This window comes from Salmo salar, chromosome ssa25 (genome assembly GCF_905237065.1).
Source record: "Salmo salar chromosome ssa25, Ssal_v3.1, whole genome shotgun sequence".
In the NCBI taxonomy this organism is placed as follows: domain Eukaryota; kingdom Metazoa; phylum Chordata; class Actinopteri; order Salmoniformes; family Salmonidae; genus Salmo; species Salmo salar.
In genome coordinates, this window is record NC_059466.1 from 7,734,743 (window position 1) to 7,757,849 (window position 23,107).

The window sequence follows — 23,107 nt, forward strand, 5'->3', positions numbered from 1 at the left end:
ACTACCTGAGCCACTTGTGTGGGTTGTAGACTCCATCTCATGCTACCACTAGAGTCAAAGCACCGCCAGCATTCAAAAGTGACCAAAACATCAGCCAGGAAGCATAGGAACTGAGAAGTGGTCTGTGGTCCCCACCTGCAGAACACTCCTTTATTGGGGGTGTCTTGCTAATTGCCTATAATTTCCACCTGTTGTCTATTCCATTTGCACAACAGCATGTGAAATTTATTGTCAATCAGTGTTGCTTCCTAAGTGGGCAGTTTGATTTCACAGAAGTGTGATTGACTTGGAGTTACATTGTGTTGTTTAAGTGTTCCCTTTATTTTTTTGAGCAGTGTATATACAAAGTAAACAATTATTTTCTAAAATAATGTTCGTCTCAACCAAATGACAAACAAAGAACTATTACTCTGTTCCACACGTAACAACCAGTAGTTACAGGCTAGACAGAATACTATTGTGAGCTAGCTTACTAGCCTTGCTATTTCAATTAAAATAAGTGAGCTACCCAGCGTCAGCTTTGTAGTTGTAATGCTATGTAGAAAAAGTGGTTTTAATTTCTTCCTCCATTTTTCTCACCAACGCCATGACTAATTTGAACAATTTGATCCATATTTAGAAACATCTCCTCCCTCCCTGAGTAAGCGATTCATCGCAAAAGGCCGGAAGTCAAACAAAGTCAAACTCACGAAAATTGACGTGTGAGGGGCTACAATGTGGTACTTTCAGACACATGAAACGTACCCGTTACTACACAGGCGTCCAGAACGTGTTCAGTGGCACAATTTCATGCGTCTGAAAGCACAATATTCAAAAGTTCTAATCGCCTGTAAATGCAGGTGTAATGAACGCGTGTAAAAATGCCTGGCTCAATTCCATGCGTCTGAAAGTGCAATATTCAAACATTCGAATCACCTGTAAATGCAGGTGTAATGAACGCGTGTAAAAATGCCCACAACAAGCGTTCAAATCAAGACGATTTGAAACTCTTGGCCTTCCATATAAAAATGCCCGTAACAAGCGTTCAAATCACCTGTAAACAAACTGGACAGGTGAACAATGATAATTACAAGCGTTAAGACGTGTTCCGGGTAAGACGACTTGAAACTCTTGGCCTTCCATACCTCACAGCAGGTGGCGACATGCACAAAGAAATTGTGCGAACGCCACGATACCAAAGAAGAAGCTGTAGACACCTCGCGCGTGCGCATAACGAGGCGGCAAATATCAAACCTGTGGACAGGAGATTGGTGGTAAAATTAGAAGACGTTTTGCGCACATCGACGAGTGGAAGGATTTCAGCCAGATGTTAGTAAACTAGGCACTAAAATCGCTAATAACTCAACGATGTCACAAGGGACAGTTTCGGCACGTTTGTCAATCAACTCCACAAGTGCCAATTCGTGAGTGACGTAATTCGCTGTCTAGAAAAGAAAAGGGTAACGTTAGCTAACTAACGTATTAGTGTTGTTTGCTTGTTTAGTTAGCTGCTGTACAGTAGATGAGCTGACGTTAACCGTTGTTCTTCTTGACCTGTCTGTCAAACAAGTAACTAACGTTAGCTAGCTTTTCTACAACTAACTAACAAGTTCTCTACAGCTAAAAACATTTCAAACTAACTAGTTATTTAGCTAGTAGCTATGTAACGTTATCCAGCTAATATAACGATGTTAGTAAACGCTAGTTGGCTATAAAACTGCCAACTAACCTTAACTGGTTTAGCACTAAACACATTTCGCTAGCTAGTCTACGGCCTTAACAGGCGCTAATTTATTCCCACAGTCAGTCTAACAACAACGATGTCTCGGAGGCGGTTTGACAACCGCAATGGACCTACTGGGTTACTTGGAGATATCCAAACCCTTATCAATACGGAACCGATGGACAGTATGTACGAAATCACCGGCGAGTTGGGCAGGTGAGCCAATGCTAACGTTACGATGTCCCCTTTTCAAACTTTATAATTCCTCCATTCTCTTCTCACATTTTGACCTTCTGACTCCAATGCATCACTGGCCTCTTGGATTATAGAGTGATACATCACAATATAATGCTGACTAACTAACGCGTCAAATATGATTAGAACTAGCGTTGTCCTTAAAATTAGCTGTAACATGGCACCTCTGATAATCTCAGTGTAGTTAGCTATAGTAGTTGACTAACAGTTAAGACTTTTTAACTACATTGATGCGTGAACTTTGTTTACCAACTGTAAATGCCTACCTACAATATAGCTAGCAATGCTACATCTAAGATTGTGTATCAGATAGATTTGGTGTACCTTGAGTTTTTATTGTTGGATAGGCTGAATGTTAGAAATTGCACCAAATAGACAAGTCTACAAATAGATTTGTGGAAAGGCATTTCTCACAAGATCATTTCGTTTTATGAAATTTCATGAAAATGCAACCTTGGTGGACATTTTTTGTTTAGTTTTCACACGATTACCTCATTGTCCTTTTGTAAGCGATGTGGCAATAAGTGCTCTACATGAGCCAAACCTAACCTTTGTTGCCAACATAAAGGACCCATTAGGGTATGTCGCATCGCTGGTGTCCCCAACCTTGCTAGTGCAATTCAGGAGGAAGGAAGCAAGGGCATGTGAAAACCAGATTTGAACTCAGCCACAGAAAAAATGAGGAAATCGACTAAGTCTGGAAACTTCCAGTTTGTGTTTTTTTTCTTGGTGTTGGCAAAGTTTTAAGGGGAAACGTTGGCTACATTAAGAATTTGTGCCCAAACAAAGATCTGTTATCATGGTTGAATTACCGGCTGTAGGACCCCCCTTGACTTTGTTAGTCAGCCTCGCTCAGATATATTAAAAACGGCAAACGTTTCTCTCTACCCTATGGCAAAAGGTGTAGAATTGCAGGAAATTGGCTATAAAACAGCTAAATTTCCACTACCACATGGCGAAATGAGTAGAATTGCATGAAATTTGTTATAAAATTGTTAAATGTTCTCTCCGCCCAATGGAAAATGTGTAAAATACAGAACTTGCTTTAAAACTGCAACATTTCCTCTCCGCTGTCAACAGGAGGGCCACTAAAACTTTGGTCAAGAGCGTCTGCTAAATGACCTAAATGTACATTTTACATACAGTACCAGTCAAAAATTTGGACACACTTACTCATTACAGGGTTTTTCTTTATTTTTACTTTTTGTACATTTTAGAATAATAGTGAAGACATCAAAACTATGAAATAACACATATGGAATCATGTAATAACCAAAAGTGTTAAACAAATCAAAATATATTATATATGAAATTCTTCAAAGTAGCCACCCTTTTCCTTGATGATAGCTTTGCACACTCTTGGCATTCTCTCAACCAGCTTTGTGCATTAGTCACCTGGAGTGCGTTTCAATTAACAGGTGTGCCTTGGTAAAAGTTAATTTGTGGAAATTCTTTCCTTAATGCATTTGAGCCAATCAGTTGTGACAAGGTAGGGGTGGTACACAGCAGATAGCCCTATTTGGTAAAAGACCAAGTCCATATTATGACAGGAATACCTCAAATAAGCAAAGAGAAACGACAGTCCATCATTACTTTAAGACATGAAGGTCAGTCAATCCATAATATTTCAATAACTTTTAAAGCTCAGTATATGTGAGAAGTCCTTCAAAACTGTTGATTTAGCATTCCAGGTGAAGCTGGTTGGGAGAATGCCACGTGTGCAAAGCTGTCATCAAGGCAAAGGGTGGCTATTTTGAAGAATCTAAAATATATTTTGATTTGTTTAACACTTTTTGGTTACTACATCATTCCAGTTGTTATTTCATAGTTTTGATGTATTCTTTTATTCAACAATGTAGAAAATAGTAAAAATAAAGAACCCGAATGAGTAGGTGTGTTCAAACTTTCGACTGGTACTGTATGAACTGATGTACAAATGGTAACAATGTTGTCTCCTTCAGAGAAGACAAAAATTACCCAGATAGTGTGTGATAAAAAATGACTCAGCCCTCCCTCGCTCTGTCCTTGGTGCCAGGGGGAAATTTGCAGTGGTGAAGCGGTGCATGGAGAAGGCCACGGGAAAGGTGTTCGCCGCCAAGTTCCTGCGGAAGCGGCGGCAGGGCCGAGACTGCCGGGCCGAGGTGGTGCACGAGATGGCCGTGCTGGAGGCGGCCTGTAACAACCCTCGTGTGGTCAACCTGCAAGCTGCCTACGAGACAGACCACGACATCATCCTGCTGCTGGAATAGTGAGTTATTATTGGAAACTTTTTTTTTATATATATATATATATTGCACTCAATGCTATCAGTTCAATCAGTAACATTTGAAATGTTTATTGTTCCCAAAACATCCACTTCACACCGCCATCAGCTTCCTCCACTACATCTGTCAACTCCTTAACTCATGTATGTTTCAATTTTTTTAAATATATAACCTATCCATTGTACAGGACAGACGATGGGCTATTTTAAAAATCTTAACAGTTATCATATAACTGAGACAGTATAATGTGTGATTGCTATGGATGCAAATTTAGGTACATTTTGCTTCTGACTAACCCCCCCCATTAACCGGGTCAACAAACGGTTATATTTTTTTACAAGACTAAAGTGACGTGACCAACAGAAAATGCTATGCATGCATGCATACCAGGAACGGACATTTTTCATTAAGAGCTTAATGGAAACATTCAACAATAGCAAGCCTATCGTTTTACAGTCAAAAGGCTATATCCTATGATTGAGCATGCAACCCCTGTAATGAAGCAGTTAATAAAACGCCATTTTCAAATATTTGCCAAAATGCAATTCTCGGAAAAACACAGTTCTTAACAGCGCACCTATGTGAGCAGTTCCATATATGACAGAGCTAAAAATCTCTGTTAGAACCTAAAAGATGGGGAATCTAATACCAACACCTAGGATGGGTTGCAATGACTAGGATTGTGCCTTAGGCTTCTGGACAGCAAAAGAAAGTTCATATAAAAAAACAGTAGAGAAATTATGGTGAATACATTTTTTGGGGGGCTTTATTTAACTAGGCAAGTCGGTTAAGAACAAATTCTTATTTATGACGGCCTACCAGAGAACAGTGGGTTAACTGCTTTGTTCAGGGGAAGAATGACAGATTTTTACCTTGTCAGCTCGGGGATTCAAACCAGCAACCTTTCGGTTACTGCTCTAACCACTAGGCTACCTGCCACTAATGGCATGAGGAAGTCTTTATAAAATTTCCTCCAGGTTTCTATGGTAGGATTTTGGCTAGGCTACTTTGAAACAATGTAAGACATGGCTCATTATTTGAAGTAAAGTAAAACGTTCAGGTTTCAAACAATTATACTGCCTCAAGCTCACGTTGCAAAGTGGTGGGTGACGCACTGATAGCCTGCCTACCGTTGACTATAGCCTATGCACTCGAATGGGAATGTGAGGTGCTCTTGAATTACGAGTTGAGATTGAGAAATAAAAGTAGTATCTCTTTTTAATCATGGTCATCAAGAGTTTAATAGCGATTGCATTTAGAATAGTTATTTATTGCGCAATGACTGGGTTTATAAAAGCACGTTTCACTCCAGTACCAGCTTTTTCAGGAGGTGCTCTTGCACAGTCTGACAGGTGATGGGCTATTCCGCTCCTCAAACTAGGCTCTGTATGCTGTGCGAGTGTAATAAATAAGATGCATGACTAGGGCTGTGGCGGTCATGAAATTTTGCCAGCCTGTTATTGTCATGCAAAAGAATGCTGGTCTCACAGTAATTGACCGTTTATTAACGTAAACATGTTTAGCATCTCCAGGCCTCTACACATACAAGCTGCACTCCTTTTGAACATCTACATAAAAAAATAAGTATAATAAATCAATTTAATGTACACCATCACAATCAATCCATTATTTATTTTAGTCAGTTCTAAAGGAACATGATAGGAAGCTCATGTATTTCAGAAGAACAGAATATGAGTTGGCCTACTGTAGGCTAATGTTATCTGGCTATGCTCCATGCCGTAGGCTTGTTCATTTAGCAGACAAGATATGCTCAAGTCCCGTGCCATTATTTTATCTGATTTTATAGAAAGAGGAATATAATTGAACTTAGCTAAAGAAAATAGAAATATATTTTTCCCATTACAGTGAGTGCGCATATGAAGTGGCTGTGTTGAGCGTAAAAGTTATCATTTGAAACAGGTCCTATATGCTAGATTGAGAGTTATATGTAACTTTAGATGTGATTGATACAAACCTTAGAATGTCTTCTAAATCAAAACAGCATGGTACAACTATAGGCTGATGATTTGAGAAAGTAGCAAAAAAAAAGCTTGCACTCTGTTCCTTGCCTCAGGCTGCACAGCTGTTCTCTCATCAAGTTATCATATTTTCACTGATCAGACTATTCTCAATTTAATCTTGTCTTTATTAATATGTAAACATTGTTTTGATTTAGAATAGCCGTTATCAAATGGGCAGGTGAAAAAATACATATCTGTATGCACTCAAAAAGCGAATGGAGGCGGTGCTTTTCTGCCGATCCATTTTGTAGGTTACTTTTGTAGGCTACGTCTAGTAGAGGTTGACGCAGTGAAAAGTAATTCCATATGCGACAGTGATATGTAGTTGTCTTACCTGCACTCACTGTAGGCCTAAGTTGATCTGGTTAAGACCGTATTCTAAATGACCTAAATGTAGATGATTAAGGCTGGAGGATGAGGACAGACCCCAGCAGGATGGTCTGCTCAGCACCTTCATAAAACTGTAGCCTACAGCTGAGCACTGTACACCATATGAACATTTACAACACATTAACATCTACAACTTGAACATGAAACATAAAGTTAACCTGAGCGTCAGTACTGCATAGGTCAATCTATTTATATATCACTCTTCACCTCAGATGGCACGGGCTTAGTTAAATACGCAAACAATTGGGTTTGAAGGTAAACTTGTTAGGAGTAGAGCTAACAAGGGGGGGTTCCAACTCCATATTAATGCCCATGATTTTTGGAATGATGTTTGAATAGCAGATGTCCACATACTTTTGGTCATGTAGTGAACTTGGTTCCTTCATTGTCAAAGACAACTCTATCATATTTAGCTAAAACATTGCTCTTTCCTTGGTTCTAATGTTAGTGATGGTCCTTGGCTGGAGCAAGACGTTGCAATTCCTCCATCAAAGCCTTTATAATTTATCCTTCTGACATAGGTTGGCATCTGAGGTAGCCTAGTGACTGGCTACAACTGGAGCAAGGCGCAAGAGTGAGCTGAGAGAGGGGGGAAATAATTTTTGTATTTTTTTAATGTTATTACATTTTATTAAGTAATCTATATTAGGCCTAGCCTACAGTTGGGGCTCCCGATCCAGTGCCTTAGCCTGTTAGGGCTAGGGGGCAGTATTGACACGGCTGGATAAAAAACATACAAGCGTCCCACCTAGCCCATAGAGGTTAGAGACCCTGGTTCGATTCCAGGCTGTATCACAACCCACCATGATTGGGAGGCCCATAGGGCGGTGCACAATATGCCCAGCTTCATCCGTGTTAATGTTTGGCCGGGGTAGGCTGTCATTGTAAATAAGAATTTGTTCTTAACTGGTTTTATATATATATTTATATATATATATATATATATATAATACCGATTATGATTTTTTCAACGCCAATACCGATTATTGGAGGACCAAAAAAAGCCGATACCGATTAATCGGACGATATATATATATATATGAATAAATAAAATCGGCGTTGAAAAATCATAATCGGTCGACCTCTAGTCCAGAATGCATGAAAGGAGATTACCGTGGCTCAACGGTCATGTGGAATTTTACTGCAGTCATGACTCATCACTGCCGGTGTGGCGCTAATACAGCCACATAGGGCTGAGCGATATGGCCATATCTCTTCATCATATACACTATCATTCAAATGTTTGGATACACCTACTCATTCCAGGTTTATTTTTTATTTTTTATACAACTTTTTTGACCATTTTCTACATTGTAGAATAATAGTGAAGACATCAAAACTAAAGTGGCTTGCGAAAGTATTCACCCCCCTTGGCATTTTTCCTATTTTGTTGCCTTACAACCTGGAATTAAAATAGATTTTTTTGGGGGGGGTTGTATCATTTGATTTACACAACATGCCTACCACTTTGAAGATACAAAATCTTTTTTTGTGAAACAAAAAAGAAATAAGACAAAAAAACAGAACTTGAGCGTGCATAACTATTCACCCCCCCCCCCAAAAAAAAGGCAATACTTTGTAGAGCCACCTTTTGCAGCAATTATACCCCAAGAGACTTGCAGCTGTGTCTCTATAAGCTTAGCACATCTAGCCACTGGAATGTTTGCCCATTCTTCAAGGCAAAACTGCTCCAGCTCCTTCAAGTTGGATGGGTTCCGCTGGTGTACAGCAATCTTCAAATCATACCACAGATTCAGACTAGGCCATTCCAAGGCATTTAAATGTTTCCCCTGAAACCACTCAAGTGTTGCTTTAGCAGTATGCTTAGGGTCATTGTCCTGCTGGAAGGTGAACCTCCATCCCAGTCTCAAATCTCTGGAAGACTGAAACCGGTTTCCCCTCAAGAATTTCCCTGTATTTAGCGCCATCCATCATCCCTTCAATTCTGACTAGTTTCCCAGTTCCTGCCGATGGAAAAACATCCCCACAACATGATGCTGCCGCCACCATACTTCAATGTGGGGATGGTGTTCTCGGGGTGGTGAGAGGTGTTGGGTTTGCGCCAGAAATGGCGTTTCCCTCGATGGCCAAAAAGTTCAATTTTAGTCTCATCTGACCAGAGTACCTTCTTCAATATGTTTTGGGAGTCTCCCACATGCCTTTAGGCAAACACCAAATGTTTGCTTATTTTTTTTTCTTTAATTAAGCAATGGCTTTTTTCTGGCCACTCTTCTGTAAAGCCCAGCTCTGTGGAGTGTATGGCTTAAAGTGGTCCTATGGACAGATACTCCAATCTCCACTGTGGAGCTTTGCTGCTTCTTCAGGGCTACCTTTGGTCTCTTTGTTGCTTCTCTGATTAATGCCCTTATTGCCTGGTCTGTGAGTTTTGGTCAGGGGCCCTCTCTTGGCTGGTTTGTTGTGGTGCTATATTCTTTCAATTTTTTTAATAATGGATTTAATGGGGCTCCATGGGATGTTCAAAGTTTCTGATCTTTTTTTTATATCCCAACCCTGATCTGTGCTTCTCCACAACTTTGTCCCTGACCTGTTTGGAGAGCTTGGTCTTCATGGTGCCGCTTGCTTGGTGGTGCCGCTTGCTTGGTGGTGCCGCTTGCTTGGTGGTGCCGCTTGCTTGGTGGTGCCGCTTGCTTGGTGGTGCCGCTTGCTTGGTGGTGTTGCAGACTCTGGGGCCTTTCAGAGAGAGTGTGTGTGTGTATATATATATATATATGTGTATATATGGAAAAAATTGATATCATGTGACACTTTGATTGCACACAGTTGGACTTTAACTAATTATGTGACTTCTGAAGGTAATTGGTTGCACCAGATCGTATTTAGGGACTTCATAGCAAGGGGTGAATACATATGCACGCACCACTTTTCTGTTAATTTTTTTTATTTGTTTATATTTTTTTTATTCATTTCAATTTACCCGTTTGGACTATTGTGTATGTCTATTACATGAAATCCAAATAAAAATCTATATAAATTACAGGTTGTAATGCAACTCAATAGGAAAAATGCAGAGGGGGATGAATACTTTTGCAAGGCACTGTATGAAATAACACACATGGAATCATGTAGTAACCAAAAAAGTGTTAAACAATGAGAAATTGAGATTCTTCAAAGTAGCCACCCGTTGCCTTGATGACAGCTTTGCACACTTGGCATTCTCTCATCCAGCTTTGTAAGGTAGTCACCAGGAATGCATTTCAATTAACAGGTGTTCCTTGTTAAAAGTTTGAGCCAATCAGTTGTGTTGTGACCGAGGTAGGGTGGTATATAGAAGATGGCCCTTTTTGGTAAAAGACCAAGTCCATATTATGGCATGAACTGCTCAAATAAGCAATGAGAAACCACAGTCCATCATTACTTTAAGGCATGAAGTTCAGTCAATCTGGAAAATTTCAAGAACAAGAAAGTTTCTTCAAGTGCAGTCACAAAAACCATCAAGCGCTATGATGAAACTCATGAGGACTGCCACAGGAAAGGAAGACCCAGCGTTACCTCTGCTGCAGAGGATACGTTCAGTAGAGTTACCAGCCTCAGAATTGCAGCCCAAATATATTCTTCAGAGTTCAAGTAACAGACACATCTCAACATCAACTTTTCAGAGGAGACTGCATGAATCAGGCCTTCATGGCCGAATTGCTGCAAGGAAACCACTTCTAACGGACACCAATAAGAATAACACACTTGCTTGGGCCAAGAAACAAGAACAATGGACATTAGACTGGTGGAAATCGGTCCTTTTGGTCTGAGTCCAAATTTGACATTTTTCAATCCAACTGCCGTGTCTTTGAGACGCGTGAACGGATGATCTCCGCATGTGTCGTTCCAACCGTGAGGCATGGAGGAGGTGGTGTGATGGTGTGGGAGTGCTTTGCTGGTCTGAATTCTTTTTATTTATTTTTATTTTATTTTTTAAATTATTTTTTATTCAAGGCATGCTTAACCAGCATGGCTACCACAGCATTCTGCAGCGATACGCCATCCCATCTGGTTTGCGCTTAGGGGGACGATCATTTGTATTTTAACAGGACAATGACCCAACACACCTCCAGGCTGAGTGATGCATCAGATGACCTGGCCTCCACAATCACCCGACCTAAACCTAATTGAGATGGTTTTGGATGAGTTGGACCACTGAGTGAAGAAAAAGCAGCCAACAAGTGCTCAGCATATGTGGGAACTCTTTCAAGACTGTTTGAAAAGCATTCCAGGTGAAGCTGGTTCAGAGCATGCTAAGAGTTTACAAAGCTGGCAAAGGTTGGCTACATATAAAATATATCTTGATTTGTTTAACACTTGTTTTCTTTTTGGTTACTACATGATTCCATATGTTATTTCAGAGTTTTGATGTCTTCGCTATTATTCTACAATGTAGAAAATAGTAAAAATGAAGAAAAACCCTGGAATGAGGTGTCCAAACTTTTTTGAATGATACTGTACAGCTTAATATATTTTCTCTAAATAAGCATTGGACAATTTAAAGGTCAACCACACTGCATTTGAATCAGTCAGCAATAATCTAATGAATGCAGGGCTTGTGAAGTTGTACCTAAATATAAGCCATCCACAACCATTAGTTCCAATAATTTAATTATTGTATCAAAATAGTTTAACCTGCTTTTTTTTTCTTTTGTAATAAGCACTTACTGGCTTTCAAGTCTGTCTATGAAAATGCCCCTATTTTTGTCACAAATGTAACTATAACCATGCATAATGCACATTCACTAATGATAACTTCTTGTAGCAGGCATTAAACTATAGAAATTAACACAGGTCTCATCAACAATGTCTCAAGCCAACTTGCTAGTGATTAGCCAGCTAATCTTTTTATTTCAAATTTAGCCAACTTGGATCTATTTGAACAGTTGAATTGTTATGAACATACCCTTCTGTCTGTCTCCAACTGTTTGAAAAACATGTTAGCCTGTACACTCTGTTCAGATGTTGAAATCAAGTGGCCTACCTTATTTCTCAGAATGAGAACGAGTTGCCAATTCCTTATATAATTGTGTTTTATGCTTATTGCACATTTATAAAACAGACTTGACAGCTAGTATAACGTTATTTGGTACCCCAATGGAGTGCGACAAACTGAGCATTCATTTTCCAGCATCAATATTCATTGATACTCTCATTTTAGTCACTACTCTCCATACAATTTGAGTAGTTGAGACAACTTTCATAACGATACCCTTTTTAACTTCTACATTATTACAGTAAAATAATGTCTCAGTGTTTGTGTCCATGTGACTGATTCTGTTGGACCAAACCTCAAATGCAAATAGCGAGTTGAAACCACTTTTTAGAGATGTGATCTCTCTCTCAACTGTGTTGGTGAGAGAGCTAGGGGGAAGGGTGTGTGTGTAAACCATAGAGGAAGAGGCAAACCGAGAGGTTTCACTCTTGCTCAAATCTGTCCAAAATAAAGCCAATGCGTTTCTACACTATGGGCTTATTTTGGACCTTAGCTTGTCGCCTGCCTTTGGGACAATGATTCCCATTGTTAGGGCGGAGACGTGTATAATGACGAGATGGATACACAGATCTCTGGTGTAAATGGGAAGGTGCGCACAGCTAAGGAGCGAAGGAGACAAGACTAAAAATACAACGTGAGAACAAGCGGACATAAACATGAAAAATAACAAAACCTTGATTTGTGCAATACAGGCATTTGGAATATCGTGCAAAGACATTCATTTGATAGATTGCCCAGCCCTGCAGTCACCGCAACAGCCCTATACATGACGACTGACAAACACGTGCCAATTTAATTCCACAAAATTATACAAATTAACCTATAGACCTTTAAGCATGACCGGATGTATTTTCAGAGGCTAACCAGTTAACCATTAAGAATCCCTAGTGATTGCACTTTGAACTTCATTGGAACGAGTACACCTTTACTCTGAATCCAGCAAAACAGAAACTAGAATGCCGATTGGAGATAAAGAATTCAACCCACATTCTGTCCTTAGGTTGGAAAGTTCTGTTGTTCCTAAACTCCACCCTTGGCACTCTTGTGTATTCTGAGAGCCTACTCAAATAGAAATGTTTCAACCCTCCCTATTTGTTTCATTGAGTTTTGAAGAAAGCCTTACTAATCCTTCCACGAAAGCAGAGTGCCTTGTAAACTCTGAAAGGGATAGTCTATTCCATTAGAAATAGCCAATTATCTCTTGCCAAACCTGAAAGGATATGAAACAGACTTATATGCTCATCAGAGCCAAAACCACCTAGGTTTTATGGATGTAAGAATGCAACAATTTATGATATTTAGCATTAGACACTGACAGTACTGACTACCGTGTTTCACAGTGCGGCAGGGGGTGAGATCTTTGACTACTGTGACTGTGATGAGCTGCTCCCAGAGGGCCAGATCACACGGCTGATCAGACAGATGCTGGAGGGCGTCCACCTCCTCCACCAGACTAGCGTGGTGCACCTGGACCTCAAGGTCTGTCCCTCCACACCTCTTAATGCACACACACACAGACTAGTTTACAAACAGAAGTGCACTGCGCACACACACATACAACAAAAACACGTGCATACACCTAAAATACACTTCTCAACTTTATTTGCTCCCTTTATTAATCTTTACATCACCATCTGCATATTTACATTTTACCAGAACGATTTACAGGAGCAGTTAGGGTTAAGTGCCTTGCTCAAGGACACAATGACAGATTGTTCTCCTAGTCAGCTTGGGGATTCAAACCAGTGACTTTTTGGTTACTGGCCCAACGCCCTTAACTGCTAGGCTACCTGCCGCCCCACTTCTCCTCTGTAAACATGATCACATGCAGAAAGGATTGTGCTGTATACAGACGTATTATGACCCTGCACAAACTTATGTCACCCTATTGGACTAATCTTCCCTCTTTCTTACAGCCCCAGAACATTCTCTTGACCAGCCTGGCTCCGCTGGGGGACATAAAGATTGTGGACTTTGGCCTGGCACGCAAACTGGGCACAGTCGGAGAGCTCCGAGAGATCTTGGGCACGCCCGAGTACGTGGGTAAGGCAACGTCCATTTAACTTGCGTCCAACATTCCCTAAACCAGTTGCAATTAAGTCTGACATTCTACACTATCAATGTTGCGATGTAATGATCTGGCCTCTCTTTCTCCCTTGTTATACCTTAGCTCCAGAAATTTTAAACTACGAGCCTATCACCACAGCAACTGACTTGTGGTGAGTCATCACAATCAACACTATCAACTTAAATGACTGTGGATAGATATGTATGTGCGTGCCTGCCTGCCTGCCTAAGGCACTTGTGTGAAGTGTGTGTTTGCAGGTCAACACACGTGTGTACTCTGACACATTTGTACTAACTGTGTTCTGGGTGTGTTATTCCTCAGGAGTGTGGGGGTGATAGCCTACATGCTGGTGACGGGCGAGTCTCCGTTTGCAGGGGACGACAAACAGGAGACATACCTGAATGTGTCCCAAGTCAATGTGGACTACAGCCAAGAGGCCTTCTCCAGGGTGTCGGAGCTCGCCGTCGACTTCATCCGCAAGCTGTTGGTCAAAACACCAGAGTAAGTGGGAATGTTGCAGACCAGTAAAAGTTCAGGGAATTCAAATCATAAGGGAAGTACTGCTACTGACAGGAAGTGTTGTCACAAATTGTGTTTAGCAATACAGATGATAATTAATTGTTTTTGTACTTACTATACCTTTTGTCATTTTCATTTTAAATATTTGCATTTTGTGACATATAAATTCAGCTAGAACTTTCACCACTTGGTGTTCACCTTGGTCCGTCTTCACCCTCTCCACACAGGGACAGGTCCAGTGCAGCCGACTGCATGACCCACCCCTGGCTGTGGCATCAATACCCAATTACCGAGCCCGTCACGCCACGTACACCCCGCGTGAGGAGCAGCGGTAACAAGTGGGCCGCCCCACCCGAGGACCCAGAAGACAAGGAGAACTTCACCTTGGACTCGCCCCACGCCAAGCGGTTTCGGTTTGAGGTGGAGACGCCCGCCTCTGACTTTTGAGGGGGAAAGAGCGACGCAAGCGCCCCCCCCTCCTGCGACCTCCCCTTATGCTTTTATTGGTTTTATGCAGCAAGGAACCTGCAGGCAGCACTGTTGCCTACCCAAGAGCTATTCAGTCCTGTTCTACCGCTTGCTTGTATCCAGTGTGTCCGGCCAAACCAAAGTTAACCAGCTTACTTTGTGATCTAATTAGTAATAGTATTTTATAGTGAGCTGTTTTGTCTTTTGTTTTGTCTGGTTCATTTATGTCCCTGAATTTACAGAGAATGGGTGGCCAGATATATCACAAGGGAAATCTATGCTATACTGTTTTTCCACAAACTTTTAAGAGACATTTTAAACAGTCAAATTATTACTTGACCATTTTGCCAGAAGGCTAATAAGTGGTCGTAAAAGTGTTCTTAGACGCCCCATGCTTTTAGTATTTTGTGCTAAAAGAATTCGAAAGAACACTGAGCTGTGCAGATACAAGCTAAATCAGTCTCTTTGAGGTGAAAGTAAAGTATCCTCGTACTATATGCTTGTTTGCTTGACCCAAGATGTACGTTACCTCCCTAGTCCCGAACAAGCATCAGCTTTGGGCCATGGCTTATGCCAAGTGGCATATTACATTCCATTCCATCTGACATTCCATTGTCTAGTTCTCAGGCACTCTACAACACACCACATCTGAAAACATGTCATTGAAGACAGGTTTTCTATGCACACATTACCCAGCCATGGCCTGCATAATAAGTAAGCCAATGAGTCACGCTATTTTCTGTCTATTACAGTGTTTGTTTACCTGAACTCTCCTGGTTTACAATTCCACAGTAATAGAGGCAGTTTAAGAGGGTTCTAAAAAAGGTGACTCATGGACAGTTCACACCACACCCATGCTTACTCAAATGTTTCTGCAAAGTTGTCAGTTCCTCTTTAATCATTAGCTTAAGGCAAATGTGACTGAAGCACTTTCTATTTATCATCTGGGTATTTCATGAATTACTTAACTGGAAAATAACCATGCCCTCTGAAGTGTTTTTAATTCCATGTTGTTTTTTTAAAGTATAACTTGAACACAACTTATTTTCTGATGTTCACCAAAGTAATCTAATCTGCATCCCTTTAATCAGCATTTAAAAGCTATTCTATTTTTCTAGGGCTAGGAAGCATTTAAAGCTCAATGGGAGTCAGGTACAGTGCATTTGGAAAGTATTCACACCCTGCCTTTTCTACATTTTAAGTTACAGCCTTGTTCTAAAATTGATTAAATAGTTTTTTTCTCCTTCTACACACAATACCCCATAATGACAAAGCAAAAACAGGTCTTTAGAAGCACATTTGGCAGCGATTACAGCCTCGAGTCTTCTTGGGTATGACGCTACAAGCTTGGCACAACTGTATTTGGGGAGTTTCTCCCATGTTTCGCTGCAGATCCTCTCAAGCTCTGTCCGGTTGGATAGGGAGCGTTTCAGTTCTCCAGGGATGTTCGATCGGGTTCAAGTCCAGGCTCTGCTGGGCCACTCAAGGGCATTCAAAGACTTGTCCCGAAGCCACTTCTGTGTTTTCTTGGCTGTGTGCTTAGGGTTGTTGTCCTGTTGGAAGGTGAACCTTCGACCCAGTCTGAGGTCCTGAGCGTTCTCGAGCAGGTTTTCATCAAGGATCTCTCTGTACTTTGCTTCATTCATCTTCCCTTCAATCCTGACTAGTCTCCCAGTCCCTGCTGCTGAAAAACATTCCCACAGCATGATGCTGCCACCACCATGCTTCACCATAGGGATGGCACTAGGTTTCCTTGGCACTTGGCATTCAGGCCAAATAGTTCAATATTGGTTTCATCAGACCAGAGAATCTTGTTTCTCATGGTCTGAGAGTCTTTAGGTGCCTTTTGGCAAACTCCAAGAGGGCTGTCGTGCCTTTTAACTGAGGAGTGGGATCCGTCTGGCCACTACCATAAAGGCCTGATTTGGTGGAGTGCTGCAGAGATGGTTGATCTTCTGGAAGGTTCTCCCATCTTCACAGAGGAACTCTGTCAAAGTGATCATCGAATTCTTGGTCACCTCCCTGACCAAGGCCCTTCTCCCCCGATTGCTCAGTTTGGCAAGGCAGCCAGCTTTAGGAAGAGTCTTGGTGGTTCCAAACTTCTTCCATTTAAGAATGATGGAGGCCACTCTATTCTTGGACCTTCAATGCTGCAGAAATGTTTTGGTATCCTTCCCCAGATCTGTGCCTCAACAAAATCCTGTCTCGGAGCTCTACGGACTATTCCTTCAACCTCATGGCTTGGTTTTTGCTCTGACATGCACTGTTAACTGTGGGACCTTTTTATATAGACAGGTGTGTGCCTTTCCAAATCATGTCCAATCAATTGAATTAACCACAGGTGGACTCCAATTAAGTTGTAGAAACATCTCAAGGATGATCAATGGAAACGGGATTCAGTTGAGCTCAATTTTGAGTCTCAGCAAAGGATCTGAAAAGTGATGTAAATAAGGTATTTCTATTTATTTATTTTTTTTGCTTTGTTGTTATGAGGTATTGTGAGTAGATGTGGATTTAATATTTTTTTTGATTTAATACATTTTAGAATAAGACTAACGTAACAATGTGGAAGAAGGGAAGGTGTCTGGATACTTTCCGAATTCACTGTATATTGGGAGTCATAACAGTGTCTCTGAATGGAGGCGAATACATTCCGTCCTATCCCCTCTTCATTACATTTCCTTCTCGTCTCAGGGCAAATGACCTTTCACTTTGGTCGTTACTATTGTGTGCCTCTTTTTATATTTTCCCTTTTTATGTGCATTTTGTCTAACCTGATTATCAATATATTTATATAATGGGATGGTGTTTTGTTTGTTTAGATGTACATTGTGCTCTTATTTAACTGGATTCAGATCGGTTTATTAAGAATATATGGGATATAGTATTGATAGCATCTCTTAAAAATATGTTTTGGTAACTGGTGACATAAAATTTAAATATGCTTTGCTTGTAAAGTGGTGAATGTTTGATATGCGTGAAAGTTTTGGCAAAGTGATTAGAGATGGATTTTGGATTTATAATAGAAAAGATGGGTTTCAGTTATGAGGAAAGGGTATGCCGTTGAGATGCTTGCGGAGAGGACGATAAAATATTTTGGGTTACGGAAGTGATGTGGGTAAAGGTTATGGAATTGACTATGAATTATGGACAGGAAAACTTTAGTAATGAAGTTGATAAACAGGAGAACATTTTTGAGCTATTTGTACAGTGTTACCAGGAGGAGGATTATTTTTGGGATATATGGACGGTCCTAGTACGGAACATTTTTGACAGGGAAGAACATGAAATGGAAGTGCTCTGTTGAGCATTCATTCACATGGAAGCCCGTCCACCTGTGAACTTATGAAATAATATACAAATGCTTCAAGGGGTTCTCAGTATTGATCATTGAATCTGGATTGTTATGAAGCCTAACTGCCAGTAGACCTCAACTGAATATGTCAGTTGTTCAAAATGTTGCAAAGACTTTTTTGTTTGTGGTCCTCCAAGGTTTCCCAGAGAGATGTCACCGGCCTGGCACACACAATAGCCTTTGTCTTGGAGAGGGGCTTCTCCAGTCATGGCCAAGCGCTCCATGTATGCTGTCATCCATACGGAGAACTGGAACACCGCTACATCATTACATTGGTTTAGTAATCATTACCCTCAGTTCAAAGACATTAAAATGAAAACAGAAGTTTGGGGTGCTGCTGTCACCAATTGGCACAAAGTGGACTTGTACAACTTGATTATTTGTAGGAGCTCAAATGGTGTATGATTTTGAACACCACAGGAGGTTGGTGGCACCTTTTTAATTAGGGAGGATGGTCTCATGGTAATGGCTGGAGCAGAATAGGTGGAATGTTTGATGCCATTCCATTTGTGCCGTTCCAGGCATTATTATGAGCTGTTCTCCCCTCAGCAGCTTCCACTGCTGAGGCCAAGTGACACAAAATGGACTTGATTACAGTTGTAGGAGATTCACTGCTGAGGCCAAGTGACACGAAATGGACTTGATTACAGTTGTAGGAGATTCACTGCTGTAACGCTATTGTTTTGTATCGCTGTTTGCTGAGACCAATTGGCACAGAAGTGGACTTGTACAACTTGATTATATTTGTGAGTGTGCCGCTGCTTTTTCATTTTGTACGGCTGTCAGAATGGACTTTGACTTACAGGCGTCAGTCACGTGACTGACTGGTCTCTGGGGACTTCAGTGGCATTTCCCCCCACTTTACCAGGGTAATACTAAAGGAAAGATGGGTAAAACTCATGCTAGTTAGAAGCACAAGCAATAACCCTTAGAAAGATACGTCTATTTTGCAACTGATTGATTTTAGGTACACTCAGTTTGATTGCATTTGAAATCATATTGTAAATTGTAAAAACAATTTACACTGAACAGAAATATAAATGCAACATGTAATGTTTTGGTCCAGAAATGTTAGATATGCACAAAAAGCTTATTTCTCAAATTTTGTCTACAGATTTTACATGCCTATTAGTGAGCATTTTTCCTTTGCCAAACTAATCCATCCACCTGACAAGAGTGGCATATCAAGAAGCTGATTAAACAGCATTATCATTACACAGGTGCACCTTGTGGTGGGGATAATAAAAGGCCACTCTAAAATGTGCAGTTTTGTCACACAACACAATGCCACAGATGTCTCAAACTTTGAGGGAGTGTGCAATTGGCATGCTGCCTACAGAAATATCCACCAGAGAATTGAATGTTAATTTCTCTACTATAAGCTGCCTCCAATGAGAATTTGTCAGTATGTCCAACCAGCTCAAAACCGCCGGCCACGTCTAACCTCGCCAACCCAGGACCTCCACATGCGGCTTCTTCACCTGTGAGATCGTCTGAGACCAGCCACCCGGACAGCTGATGAAACAGTATTTTTGTCTGTAATAAAGCCCTTTTGTGGGGAGAAACTAATTTTTATTGGCTGGGTCTGGGCTTATGCCCACCCATGGCTGTTCCCCTGCCCAGTTGTGAAATCCATAGATTAGGATCTAATGAATTTATTTCAATTGACTGATTTCCTTATATGAACTGTAACTCAGTAAACTCAGGAAAACTGTAACTCAGTACAATTGACATTTCTGCATGTTGTGTTTACATTTTTGTTCAGTATAATAACCAGATATTTCCAGGGACAATTGTTCAGCACTTTTGGAACTACACTATAACAAATCAAAATATAGGGATAGGAGAGGAGGTATGGGGCCCACGTGGGTAACTGGGGGACCCTGATTTGATTGGGTAACTGATTAATAAAGAATAAAAAAATTAACTGCATAATAAATAAATGTGACTCGTCATAGGCGTGAGGAGCCTGCTCTCAATGTTCAAAATACATCAGAGAGCATAATTTAAGAAGTTAGGGTAAATGGTAGACATGTTCTCTGCTATACACTTTGTTTAAATTATTAATTTAGGTATAGGGTAGGGTCACTTGTCTTTTCAGGTAGGGTTTAGGTAAAATATATTTTACTGAAGGGAGGGCCATCTATTTTTATTTCAGAGAGGTCAAATTTTCTCCATGTAACCCTTATTATAAATAATGTTCACTTCCTAAATGACTAAAATGTCAATTTTGAAGATCATGAGGGCTGATACATTCTCATGTCAGGGTTTATTTTTGGAGAACATGTTCTCTTAGACTGCGTTTATGCACCCAACTCTTTGAAACAAAAAAAAACAATCTAGATTATTATCTGATATTTCCTCATTTACCACTCCCTACATATTGCTTGCCTGACCAGTCGCCTGCTATGAAAAATGCCAGTCTTAAGAGCTATGTATTGAGTTGTCTGACGCCTGGAGAATAATACATCCCGGGGGGAGAGATTTAACCTTCTTTTCTCAGCAGCACCAGATTTATTTCTAGAATAAATCAAATCAAATGTTTTTTTGTCACGTGCTTTGCAAACAACAGGTGTGGACTAACAGTGAAATGCTTACTGGATCCTTTTCCAACAATGCAGAGTTAAAGATAAAATTTTTTTATAGAGAAATAGTGACACGAGGAATAAAGACAGTGAATACCAGAAGGCTTAAGCACGGGTACATATTTGTGTACAAGGCAGTGCTTGGCCTACTCCCTACATATTGTTGCTCCTCACTAACAACAACATCCTACAGCCTCTGCTCTCAGTCAGCGCTCTCATTCTCAGTTCCTAGGGTAAGGACTAAAATTGGGAAACAATCCTTGGAACAAACTACAAAAGACTTAAAAACTGGAGGAGAGGGTCTCACTGCCTGAGTTTAAAGCTCTGACAGAATAACATGTCATTGTTTTGCGTGGTGTCATTATGCATGTGTGCGTGTGTTGTGTGTGTGTGTGGGTGTATCTAGTATGTGTATATATGGGGCGGCAGCGTAGCCTACTGGTTAGTGTTGGACTAGTAACTGAAGGGTTGCAAGTTCGAATCCCCAAGGTACAAATCTATCGTTCTGCCCCTGAACAAGGCAGTTAACCCACTGTTCCTAGGCTGTCATTGAAAATAAGAATTTTTTCTTAACTGACTTGCCTAGTTAAATAAAGGTAAATAAAAAATATGTGTATGTGTACAATTGGTATACGTACTCTATCTGACCATTGTCTTATTACTATCAGTCCTCCTTATAATGATCTCTCCTGCTGTTATTGGTGACTTAATCCCTCAATATTGAGCAGCCCGGCATTTACTGATTATATCACAACTCAATTCAACTTTTTTATGTCTGTTATAATCACCAGATGTCAGCCTATCAATGCTGTAGGAAACAGCCAATGCTTACATGAGAGGGGCTATTATACATCAGCTCAAAAAAAAGAAGCTATTAAAAAACAACTGTTTCTTTAGAATATGATTCAGATTGAGAAATAATTGAAAACCACATTCTCTAAAACTGTGTCAAGGGAATTCAGTTTCAGACCAACTTCTAACAAGAAAAGCTGAATCTGCTAGCTTCTTTGCCAGGCAAAGGCTCTATTAATCAAGCAATAAACCGGGCAGACTTGATCGCCTTGCAAGGGGTAAAGTGGAAACTATTCCATATTATTGCTTAAAGACAGTAATGGGCTCAGGCACCATGACAATAAGAATATAAATATGATTATGAGGGAGTTTTTATCAAAATCATTACTCTGAGTGTGTCTCATCTGAGGTGAAGAGGAAAGAGTTTATCGATAGGGTTGCTTTTCCATCCATAGCAGAGGAATAGAGAGAGGAACTTTGTAGACCAATCACAGGGGAGAAGGTCTCTGAGGACATTCACTCATTTAAAGGGGGAAAGGCTCCTGTCCCTGACGGATATTGCCCTGAATTTTATAAAAGTATGAGTAAGCTTGTTCTCTCACTGACATGTATTTACATTCTTATCAAAAGGGAGGTATCCCAACTATTAACTTGCCAAATATTACTCTCATTTTGAAAAGGAGTAAGCCCCGTGCTGAGTGCGGGTCTCAACGGCCTATAAGCCATAGAAAATAAGTTGCTCGCTAAGCTACTTGCTAAACGGCTTGAGAGCCTACTGCCTGGACATATAAATCTAGACCAAACTGGCTTTGTATTAAATCGATTTTCATTTTAAACCTCAGAAGGCTCTTGAACATGATACAATTTGCTAGTCAGACTAACCATAGGACACTTGCTGTGTGCCTACATGCTGGAAAGGCATTTGATAGGGTGGAGTGGGGTTATTTGTTTGAGGAGAATTCCTTGAATGTATACAGGTTTCATGTCACTCACCAGCAGCTTGTGGTATTACTAATGGTCAATGCTCTGCCTGTCACGGGTGTCGTATGGATTTGACCAAAATGCAGCGGGTGTGTATACTCATCTTTTTATTAGGCAGAAAGAAGGAAAACCAAACCAAAACACACGTATACAAAAACAACGACGATAAACAGTCCTGTAAGGCTTACAGCTATACAAGGAACAACTACCCCAAAAATGTTTTGGGGGCTGCCTCTCGCACTTGCCTCTCGGTGCGTATAATGCCTCATAATACCACCGCTCCACCTTGGCTGCCTCCAGCTCCTCCTTAGGGTGCCGATACTCCCCAGCCTGGTGCCAAGGTCCTGCCCCATCCAGAATCTCTTCCCATGTCCATGACTCCACAGAGCTCTGCTGCTGCTCCTTCCTCCGCTGCTTGGTCCGTTTGTGGTGGGTAGTTCTCTCACGGGTGTTGTATGGATTTGACCAAAATGCAGAGGGAGTGTGTATACTCATCTTCTTTTTATTAGGCAGAAAGAAGGAAAAACAAAACAAAACACACGTATACAAAAACAACAACGACGACGACGACGACGACGACGATAAACAGTCCTGTAAGGCTTACAGCTATACAAGGAACAACTACCCACAAAATCCCATAGAAAAACACCCCTCTTAAATAGGACCTTCAATTAGAAGCAACTAGGAGCAGCTGCTTCCAATTGAAGGTCAACCCCA

At 40.8% G+C, this 23,107-nt stretch overlaps 1 protein-coding gene across 3 annotated transcripts; it reads left to right on the forward strand.

Moving 5' to 3' along the window:
• The first annotated feature begins 1,080 nt into the window (after positions 1 to 1,080).
• On the forward strand, positions 1,081 to 15,717 carry stk17b (serine/threonine kinase 17b). 3 transcript variants are annotated; one of them, XM_014172938.2, is made up of 8 exons: positions 1,081 to 1,439; positions 1,783 to 1,918; positions 3,993 to 4,205; positions 12,963 to 13,101; positions 13,539 to 13,665; positions 13,793 to 13,841; positions 14,012 to 14,191; positions 14,437 to 15,717. In XM_014172938.2, exons 2-8 carry the CDS (start codon positions 1,800 to 1,802, stop codon positions 14,654 to 14,656), a joined length of 1,047 nt encoding a protein of 348 aa, XP_014028413.1. In that variant the 5' UTR covers positions 1,081 to 1,439; positions 1,783 to 1,799; the 3' UTR covers positions 14,657 to 15,717.
• The last annotated feature ends 7,390 nt before the right edge of the window (positions 15,718 to 23,107 follow it).

What these genes read in the sequence shown, in the direction of transcription:
- stk17b (XM_014172938.2), top strand. Translation starts at nt 1,800, where the DNA reads ATGTCTCGGAGGCGGTTTGACAACCGCAATGGACCTACTGGGTTACTT. An exon ending in ATCACCGGCGAGTTGGGCAG is followed by an intron (nt 1,919 to 3,992) that starts GTGAGCCAATGC and finishes CCTTGGTGCCAG; the next exon opens with GGGGAAATTTGCAGTGGTGA. An exon ending in CTGTTGGTCAAAACACCAGA is followed by an intron (nt 14,192 to 14,436) that starts GTAAGTGGGAAT and finishes CTCTCCACACAG; the next exon opens with GGACAGGTCCAGTGCAGCCG.